The following is an 11133-nucleotide window of genomic DNA, read 5'->3' on the forward strand; positions in this document are numbered from 1 at the left end:
CTACACAAGAAGCTTGGGACATTAATGATTCTACAAAAAGCCTATTAAAGCAATGATCAATTTTATTATCCCCATTGTATTTTTTATTTCTCTAATAACAATAAAAATAATAATAACAATGTAAAAAACATATTTGTGATAAAAAAAACGTTAAATCAGCGCGACAAAATAATTTAAAATTAGAATTCAAAAAAACAAATCAACGAATTCTTTTTTCAAATAAATGATAACTTCAAAATAAAAATAAAAAACAAAAATACCTTTCAACCTTCTCGAACGCCTTTTCAATATGAAACAAGCGATCAAGGCGGCGTTAATGAAAACCAACACAACCCCAGTGATGGACACGTAAATGACGACTGATTTTGACACATCAGCCTGATCCACATACTCCGTGGAGATTACGTTCAGCTCGCCTACTTCTGATGAAGCTGGGTGCAAAATAAAACAGAATTAGCAAAAGAAAAAAAAATGGCGTCTTAGTTGAGTAACTTTGAGTTGAATGTTTTAGTTGAAAAGAAAATTTTGTGACAGGTTTAATAAATTAAAATTGAGTTATCATAATGCTATCCGAAAGTGCGTCAATTAAAGTTATTATTTTCCATAGACTGGTAAAACCCTTTAGTCAAATTACTTTTAATATAAACAAACTATCAATAAAGTGAAATTTTAATAAATATTGTAGTTATTAATATTTTAAAATTTATTTTTAGAATACCAGCTACGATTGCAACAATACAATTGCGTAGCTTCTAATTCCATAATCCAATATTACTTATCTTAAATCATCTATGAGATAGAATAAGGTCATGTTGCAACTTATTTAATAAATATATCAACAATTCTAAGAAATTCACATCGCACAAATATGATCGAGCAATTTTATGCGCATACTTTTTCACATGGAGTAAAATCGGATTATTCGCAAACCAATGAATCGGCAGATTTAGATAGTAATGCCAACCCGCGTTTCGGATATTGTCCGTTCATGTATTTATGTTCTAGTTTACTTGAATATGAAATACATCCAGCTGTTGTATCGAATTCATAATATCTATCTGTTCCTTGTGTATATTTATGCGTTCAATTTTGTATTTTGTAGCACAAATCAATATGATTTGAAGCGATAGGTTAGGTTATGTTTTTTAAATTGTACTTTTGCAATTTTTAATAAAAAACAATATCATAGTGAAAATTAAAATGATACTTTCAACTTTTAAACATTCAGTGAAAGGAACTCAAACCATACAGCCTTGAATTTTAAATCTATCCACTCCAAACCTCTGATCCTCTTGTTAGTCCTTCGATGCAGACAGAATCCGATCAGCAGTACATTTAGGAGTATCAAAGCTGTTCCCACTATGGTCCCGGTGATGATAAAAACTCCAGGGACGTTATAGGAACTATATTCTTCGGAACTAGATTGTACTGATGATGGGATCATGTCTAGGAAGCGTGGAAATAAGGATAAAGATTATTTTTTATCCAGGCTTAGCCACTATAATCCAGTTTTTAATTCGATGGAATGAATTTACGGGCGAATTTGATTATACATAGATAAAAATAGTCCACCACGCTGGCGTAGTGCGGATTGGTAGACTTCACACACCTTCGAAATTCCTATAGAGAACTTCTCAGATGTGCAGATTTCCTCACGATGTTTTCCTTCACCGTTAAAGCGAGCGATAATTCACAAAGAATACCCAAATATTTTTTTAGAAAAATCAGAGGTGTGTGCCCTTGGGATTTGAACCTGCGGACATTCGTCTCGGCAGTCCGTTCCATAACCAACTAGGCTAACCACTAACACTAGTCTACCAATCCGCACTAGGCCAGCGTGGTGGACTAAGGCCTAATCCCTCTCAGTAGTAGAGGAGGCCCGTGCTCAGCAGTGGGCAAGTATATAATACAGGGCTGATATTATTATATTATAATGTAGTTTTATACGGGCCCTTTTCAATAATAAAATATTATAGAATCCAAACAAAATATTTTAAAAATGTTCCGTTGTATTTTTTTTTAACTTAAACGGCAAAGTGACCTTCTGCACCTGATGGTAAGTGGACTGGGCTCTAATAGAATGTTGACTGACGAGAGATAACTCCTCAGCAGTCGACAATATTGTTTTTGGAACTGGTATTGAATCTATAATAATATCAGCCCTGTATTATATACTTGCCCACTGCTGAGCACGGGCCTCCTCTACTACTGAGAGGGATTAGGCCTTAGTCCACCACGCTGGCCTAGTGCGGATTGGTAGACTTCACACACCTTCGAAATTCCTATAGAGAACTTCTCAGATGTGCAGGTTTCCTCACGATGTTTTCCTTCACCGTTAAAGCGAACGATAAATTCACAAAGAATGCACACATGATTTTTTTAAAAAAGTCAGAGGTGTGTGCCCTTTGGGATTTGAACCTGCGGACATTCGTCTCGGCAGTCCGTTCCACACCCAACTAGGCTATCGCTGCTCTTAATTGAATCTATAGAATCTGATTTTTATTGATACGATCCACTAAGGATTAACTGGGATCATTTTTGGATTTACAGTTGCCACTTTTGTCTAATCCATCTTATTAAAAACTCGAGTGTATCCTGGATTTAATAGTAAGCGCAGTGTAGTTAAAAAATAATGATCGCCAAAATTATGGCGGACAATTTACGATTTTGCAAACTTTATTTTATTGTCGTCAATTTAGAAAGTTCAACTAAACTTTATTGTCTCAAGAAAACTTCTTAAACTATTGATTCTTCGTTAATATCTTTCAGTTATGTTCTAGAAGTCAGATTTTCGCAAAATATTAGTAATAAGACTGAGGTGTATTTCACGAAGTATGATGATGGAGCAGTTAGATGTTATCTGATATCAAAGTATGTTTAAAAGACCTTAAGCTTGTGTACATTTTTAAGATTTGTTGCACAAAATTTTGATGATTATTTGGTACTTTGAAATCGTCTGGAACAATACAATTGCTATACTTTGAATTTAAATAATGATACTGAAATTAAACACCAAATTCCTAAGTAATAAGATACAAAATTAACGAAGCCTTCTCTCCATCATTAATTTCATCGAAATATAAATCTAGATCAAGCCTTGAACACTTACTTAGTGTAGTAATCTTCGTATCGTCCGGTCTATATTTGCTTTGTCCAATTTTGTTTAGCGCCATTATGGAGAATACATAGTCTGTACTCTTCTCTAATCCACCGATGGTGAAGGTTGTAGCGTTTTTGGGCATCACGTCTTCATATTTATATGCGTCGTCGTAAATTTTTCTGGAATTTGGATTTTCGTTTACTAGATTGTCACTTGAAAGGGTTTTGATAGATATTTTAAATAAAGAAAACTATCAAAACTGTAGGAGTTAAATTGATTAGCATTTTAGATATATCAACTTATAAAACATTCATATTATTATTAAAAAAAAATATTCAGACTCAAATAACGTTTAAAAAGATAGTTCTAACATTCTTTGTAATTATCATCATCATTTCAGCCGGGAATCGTCCACTGCTGGACATAGGCCTCTCCCATTGAGCGCCACAGGGACCGGTTCTGGGCCGCCCTCATCCATCGGACTCCGGCGACCCTCACCAGATCGTCGGTCCATCTCGAGGGGGGTCTGCCTACGCTGCGTCTCCCGGTTCGTGGTTGCCACTCCAGAACTTTTACAACTTTGTAATTATACTCAAAGGGAAAAGACTTTTAAAATATTTACTTAACATCTCATGTCTCAGGATGGCGAGCGTAGTGGAATACCATACAATACTTCGTAATTTAAGGTATTGGATGGTGTTTCTACTGTTTATGGTCGTATCGCTTACTATCAGGTGAACAGCAAGCTCGTCTCGTCATTAAAAGCAGTAAAAAGTATCTAAAATATAATTTAAATACCGACTTACCTGTATCGTATTCTGTACCATGAAGTGAGACCTCCGTCGAACCCTGGCACCCACTCTAAAGTGACCGTGCTGTGGGTAACGTTCGACACCGTCAGCGATATCACTTGATCTGGAAAGGAAACTGTTGTTAGACTACGTTCTTCAGCACTATTATATAGGATCTAATAGCTAGTGGAATGTGATATCTGCCTACCTCTGCTAAATAAAAGACGTAATGTATGTAATATACTCTTTTATCTAAATTTGTTTTTCATACGGACACCGCAGAGTGACTCCACTGTACCTGATGGTTAGTAGAGTGAGGTCAGTAGAATGGCGACTGACGAGAGATGATTGTCTATTACAAAAACCAGTGATCAATTGAGTCGAAATTATTAACTGAGCTGTAGATATTTCCTTAGTGATGGAAGGGTCTGTTAGGTGCCACTGTAATGTATTTAAAATAAACCAAGCAACAGTGTGATAATTTGAAAGGTATAATATGAAACTGCTATTGGCAAGCATGTATTTTTTTATGTTAGTGGTAGGATCAATTTTATACACGTCCTGAGAGCGACCACCTATTCTAAAAAAGGTTTATTTCAATAAATACACAATAGAGATATGCTATTTAAATAATTATATTCTTCATGGCCATGATGCTATTGCTGGTGGTAGGATATATTTTGTATTCGCCCCGAGAGCGACCACTGTACATAAGGTTTTAAAATCCGCCATAGCGTCCCACATAAGTATGTCGCATTCCGGGATCAGCCTGTGTATATCTGGCTCCAACAGGCCGGTGTAATTGTGTCGACTGGCAATCGTAATTATCTCTCGTCAGTAGACATTCTATCTTCATTCCACTCCGCTTACCACCACGTGCAGTTGAGGCTCTTGGCCTTTCCTGTATAAACTAGTTGTCAAATTACTAATGCAACTATCACTTTTAAAGTTTTTCTCAGCATTCATCGTGTGCGCGCCGCTTAACTATTGTAACGCCTGAACCAAACATCAGGTGGCTTTTCAATATTCAATAAGGCCAGCCCAAAACGCGGTATTGAGCCGAAATTAGACCGGACGCTTATTAGCATCTGTTTTGCATTTGATATAAATAGATGAATGGAGGTTGGTTTTAGTTGGCTTTGATATTTGTTCAGGCATGGCTCCAAGTAATCAACTCTTTATATATTAATGGAAATATGGGCTTAATGAATCTCGCCTTTTGGTTCCATCTGTTTGCGTTATATGCAAGTTTTGATTGCAGTTAGTGAAGTTTGTGATGACGTTAACATGTTATTTGTAAAGTTGAGCGGTGCCATACAAGGCTTTATTGATATTATATTAATATTTTATTAATATGTATTTGTTATATATATAGATGCATCCGATAAAGTCTTTACATTTTACAACGACTTTTATGGGTTCAAATCGTGCTTGCAAAACACACAACATTTAACAAAAATTCACAACCCTCGTCTCGGTAGTCCGTTCTACTCACACCTATCCTTCTTCTTTTATTGTTATGAACAAAATTCTCTTGGATCCTTAGATTGGAAGGTAGACAGGATATGTCGGATTTTTATTGATTAAGAATCCCACGTCGGCCTCCATAAGTACTTTAGGATTACGAGTCCTCGAGTTTAATACGTTGAAACTAGCCTGTCTTATCTTTATGAGGTAAAGGGATACGGATTTATTTATTTACTAGCTTTTGCTAGCAGCTCTGGCCGCTTGAAAAGATTTCCGGGATAAAATGCAGACTTCATTTTAAGTGAGACGTCTACCCATACATCGTTGAAAAGGGTATTGAATAATTTTGCTTGATTCGTGTACAAACATACATACAGACAGAAAAACATTCTGAAAACTGTATTTTTGACTTTTGTGGCTCTAACAGTCCGGGTAGTCTTGTTAGTTAATAGTTTTTATTATTATAATAGCTTTTGCTCGCGACTTCGCACACGTGAATAAATTTTCCCGGGATATAAAGTAGCCTAAAACCTTTCCAGGGTCTTAACTTATCTCCACATTCAAGTCCATAAAAATCTGTTCACTAGCTTTTGAGAAAATCGATAACATACAGACAGAAAAGGGAACTTTGTTTTATAATATGTATATTACTAACCTGGTGCACTTGTGATATCCAACTTAACAGTGGCGGAACTGAAGCCCAAGTCGTTTCTGGCGCCGCATTCGTACGAGCCGTAGTCGGAGGACGTGACGTCATTGATGAGGAGCACCGAGGAGTAAGTGATGGGGTCTATCTTGTGGTACTCGGCGAAGTACTTGGTGGAAGTGTTTACTGGTAACGTGCTGCCGGTTTTGGACCACGTGAAGTTTGGCGCTGGTGCGGATTTGCATCTGGAAATAAAGAGGTTTGTAGAACTTGGATAGAAGGGCGAAGTTTTAGGAATATTTAAGATAACATTGGGAGTTGTTTTTCTTTTATAATTAACAATGTAAAAATGCGAGTAAAATAGTAACTTATATTTAAGTGAACTTTTTGGTTTTCGCTAGATTTCCTGTTGACAAGCAAGTGTTTTTTCGATTTTACGATCACGTTACTGAACATTAATGAGTACTCAATTATTTCCTAGCCAATCCCAAGTCAATATAAGGCTGTTCTTGACCCATACTCCATATCTCATTAAAAAAATATACTTACTTGCAAGTCAACCTTCCAACTTGACCGACATTGGACGCAGATTTAGCCAAATTCGGTGCACTGTCCATCTCTGGTTTAAACTTGACAATGAGCATAACGTTTTCCTTTGACTCTCCTCCTATTCCATTGTCTACCACGCATTTGAAGTTCCCTACATCCTCTCTCGTTGGCTGGTTTATGTGGAGATAGCTGGTCGAGTTCCTAGGTTCAAAGGTCACAGATTTGGGATCGATTTTGTATCCTTTCCTTTCCCATCGTATATGATCTGAGGTTAATGGGTTTCCTGCAAGAAATATGTTGTAAGAAATTGTGCGTAGTTTTGTAAAATGGAAAAATAATTGACTTTAAAAATATTACACCTAGTAAATTCAATACTAAGAGTCTGTTTCTTCGAGACAATCCATGATAGATGGATTCTTCTACTATTAAACTTTATTAAAATGTTATACTAACGCTTTCTAGTTTATTTATTTACATTAAACAACAGAAAATGAACACTGTATTAATATTCCTGGAAATGTTTCTACAAAACATTTCGACGTATTTGCCTTACCTGTAGCCGTGCAAGATAAAATGGCGTCTTCGTTGGGATTTGTAATTCCATTTTGCGATGCTGATACGATGCTCGCCGGATCTGGGAAAAATATGTATGTACTCGCAGGCAATTTAGGAATAGATATCTATACAAATACTTCCAAGTAATGGGACTTTTGGTTAGTACTGAAGTTATAGTTAATTCAAATAGACATTCAAACCAAGTTAAGTTTACCAGACACTTTTGTACTCTCAAATAATAAAGAAAGAAAGAACCAACGCTGTGTTATAATTGTCCCAATGCTGGGTACATACCTTCTACTACTGTGAGGGTAAATCCTCTCAGAAACTAGCCCTAAACGCCTTGTTATACTTCTATAATTAAAACCTTTTTGTATAATTTCAGTGACAAAAACAATATTCTCCAAAAGTATAACATTGGCGATTCAAAGTTTATGACTTCTTCAACTGGGCGTTTTTTTCGTCAATTTCTATAATAAGTAGCCTTTGTTTAAAAAAACTACAATAACTACGATACGATACTACTGGTCTACTGCAATACGAGCCTGGAGCCTAGTACAGTAACCACCGTGAACTGATGTAATAATATTTTTTTGTATCTTTGAATAAATAAATTAAAAAAAATTAGGTAAGCTAGTTACTTACAGTGAACATTTATGCTGATGTTGGCAGTGGCGGCTCCCTGGGAGTTGACAGCCTCGCACGTGTACACACCGGCGTCGTGGCGAGACAGTCGGGTCAAGTTCAGCATACTTCCTTCCGAAAGTATTCTGTCATCTACGAAGAAATAATAAAAAGTCAACAGAGATCGAAGACTTGTAATTTTAGTATATATAATAAGATTAATTAATATACTCTACATTTTCCTTTCCAATAAACAATGATTAATAGTAAATAAACCCCCTTAGTAAAATGTAAAAGTAAATAGTTATAGAAGTAATGATTATCATTTTAATGATGATACAACACCATAATGTAATTTAACTGACTCGATATAATATAACAGTTTACTTCAAGCTGATGATTACGGTAATGACATTGACGATAGTACTCACTCTGACGTTAAAATTGAAAGCAATAATAATGAAAATGATATAAAACAACTTACTCTTCCTGCTACAACAGTTTAAAATATATCAGTTATTATATACTATATTGGTACTAACATTGATGTTAAACTTAAAGATTATGAAAATGATGCAAATCAACAACTTACTACCGCTGCTATAAGAAGACTGTGTGATGGGGAGTCCGTCCTTGGTCCAAGTGTAAGTGATGCTTCCAGGGTTGCCATCAGCTCGTAATACTACGATTAGCGGTTCGTTTTCTACTCCAACTGTTGTGTAGGGCGTTGCTTCGTCGAATATTGGCGCGTCTGAAATGAATAGTTTGGTTAAAATATGGTTTAAATTACGTTAAACCTTTAAAAAAAGAGAAGAAAAAAAATTATGTTACCAAAAGAATTTTGTTTGATGTTTAAAACTGGTTGTTCAGCTTACTTCAACTCTCTTTACAGGATTCAATTCGTGTTAGAAAAACCTAAACTGTGTTTCAGGCCTGGGATTATAACCCAGGGTTTCCTAGTCAGAAGTTGTTAGAAGAGTATATTTATAGTCTGAGGAGGCAATAACTTAATGAACTAGAAGATAGAGAGATATTTAAAAATAATAAGGCTATTCATAAACATTTACTAGGTTTGCACCAAAAAAAAACACTACAGCTTTCACCATTAATAATATTACTATTACTCACAAAGAACTTTCAACGCCATAGCATCGTGGACGCTTCTCTGTAGCGCTTCGTTCGTGGCTTGGCAGGTGTAGATCGCACCGTTCATGTCTTTGGTGATCTTCAGCTTGAGTTCTATTGTTGACACTGTTCCTCCGTGAAGACCTTTCTTGAGCTGCATTGGTAGACCTGTTAGAGGATATGAGCTTTATTTAAGGAAGGTTGTGGCAGTTAGTAGAAAATACGTTATAGTTTGCAGGAAATATAAAAGGTTGATTTTATCTAGTGTTGCAATTGCATTTATTAGTATGCAAGTAGGGACTTTATTAAGAAAAATATGCGCACTCAGGGTGTGATTCCTGATATTGATTTTATTGCCAGTTCATTTAAGTATTCATTTATTGTGCCATGTAAGCTTACAGATCATTAACTATGAAATAAAGGGTTAATTTTATTATCTACTAAAGAATTAAAACTATTTTTCACCACTTCAGCACACGAGTGTCAAAGAATACGTTTTCTGTTAACCAGTTTCATTATCAAAATTTTGGATATCGTTGAGAATTTTATAAAGTTATGTTAATCAAAAATAAAGCTTTCTATTGATGGAGATAAAGCTTTATTTACGATAGAATACTTACCTTGCACAGGTATACCATCCCGCCACCAGGATAAGGCGGCTGGTGGGTTACTAGAGGCTGCATCGCAGTACAGTGTGGCTTCGATTCCCGGTTTCAACCTCTTCAGGTTCTGCTCTCACTTTCACTGCTTCTGGGGCGACTATTGGGAAATTAAAGTTATTTTTAGATTTTTTTATTAGAGACCTTATTGTTTTTAGATCTAGGTTTATTGCGCCAAAAGAGGTTTGATCATACTTGTTTTAAAAAATAATTAGGCTAAAGACATTGGAAACCAGTTTCAAAGAAAGACTACGCCGAAACGGACTGTTGCTAATATCGCTGAAGCAGTTTCATAGTACTAATGTATGACAACTGGTTAGCCTCTGTGGGATTACTTCGGCAATCAACTCTCTTTGAATTTTAGAATTTGAACCACAAAAGCCAGTTTTAAAATAATCTTTTTGTACAGTATAATTTTACATTAACTACTAGCGGAATGTAGACCCGTAAAATATTTAACTAACCCCAAAACTGTGCAAATTAGTGAGGATTAAAACTGCAATTTCTTTACGTCATATTTTATTTTAAGACCTTTTTCAGGGCTTAACGTAAAGTGGAATATTATGGTTGCTCAAAGTGAAATTCGCCATTCTATCTAGTCAGACCTTCCTGCTTTTTGGTTATTAAATCCGAATCGTTTACCGATGTGCAGAAAAAGAAAGATCGAAACATAACTTGGTGACCGAAGCATTTTTAGTTCAAGTAAGTAAGATTTTGCTGTGATCGCTCTAAAGTGAATGTGATGATTAATAAAAAGTACAAACAGATGTTAACGTCGTATTGGAATACTGTGTGCTCTGGCATGTAGTGTTTGATAGTACATTACGCGACGCTATGACGCATTGACGCGCAGTGAAACGCTTTCGACCAAGTCCTCAAATTACTTAACACAATATTTAATTCATATTCCTAAAGCTATAATATGACTTAATAATTTACTTAAAGACATTCAACTGACTTTTTTGATAATTCCCAGATAAGTGAAGTTTTCTTAACTACTGATAAACTTTTGATCTTCATTAAATCGTTTGAATTAAAGTATAATCCTTAATCCCAGTAAATACAGTTAAAAACTTACAATGAACGTTCAAAGTGACTTTTTCGAAGAGTGGGATCTCAGTGGCGCTGTTGGTGGCTTCGCATCTGTACTGCGCCTGGTTGTCGGTCACGTTCGTCAGGATAGAGATCTCTGCAGACACTGACTTCTCCGTAGTCTTCGTTACTGAATGTATCTGGTGAAAAAGAAAGAGTTTAGAAGCGCGGAGCTTACATAGGATATGAGGGCTCAGGAGTGTGAGTACGTACAGGGAGCGTGGTGTGACACGCGGGCGGTGGAGCGACGAGCTGATGGGAGTGTATGAGAGCTCAGGAGCGAGTGTGAGGTTGAACCTTCGTACGGGACGTGAAGAACTGAATTCTGGTAGCAGAGCTGGTAGAATATGTTGGTGGCGTAATACTGGAATAGCCCTCGTGTGTCGCGTTCCTTAATCACCCTGTGTCCAGTTTTTAACAGACCGGCATTGTGTCGACGGGCGAAGGACTATTATTCCGTGATATTTCTTGGTAATGTACCTGGCCCCTTCAGTTCGCGTATAGAGTGACTTCCACGTGCTCGTA

At 36.2% G+C, this 11133-nt stretch overlaps 1 protein-coding gene across 1 annotated transcript in view; it reads right to left on the reverse strand.

Annotated features, from left to right (window-relative positions):
- Positions 1-10735, reverse strand: part of LOC119188765 (nephrin-like) — a 12266-nt gene extending 1531 nt beyond the window's left edge. The window contains exons 1-11 of the mRNA XM_037436607.1: positions 10595-10735; positions 9478-9616; positions 8861-9025; positions 8325-8483; positions 7754-7885; positions 7107-7187; positions 6554-6836; positions 6014-6249; positions 3907-4015; positions 3110-3279; positions 261-431 (exon numbers count right to left, since the gene is read on the reverse strand). Of these exons, the coding sequence (XP_037292504.1) occupies positions 261-431; positions 3110-3279; positions 3907-4015; positions 6014-6249; positions 6554-6836; positions 7107-7187; positions 7754-7885; positions 8325-8483; positions 8861-9017 (1498 nt within the window). The 5' untranslated portion in view covers positions 9018-9025; positions 9478-9616; positions 10595-10735. The remainder of the gene's footprint in view (positions 1-260; positions 432-3109; positions 3280-3906; positions 4016-6013; positions 6250-6553; positions 6837-7106; positions 7188-7753; positions 7886-8324; positions 8484-8860; positions 9026-9477; positions 9617-10594) is intronic.
- Between the last annotated feature and the right edge of the window lie 398 nt (positions 10736-11133).

The sequence above is a fragment of the Manduca sexta genome, chromosome 2 (genome assembly GCF_014839805.1).
Source record: "Manduca sexta isolate Smith_Timp_Sample1 chromosome 2, JHU_Msex_v1.0, whole genome shotgun sequence".
In the NCBI taxonomy this organism is placed as follows: domain Eukaryota; kingdom Metazoa; phylum Arthropoda; class Insecta; order Lepidoptera; family Sphingidae; genus Manduca; species Manduca sexta.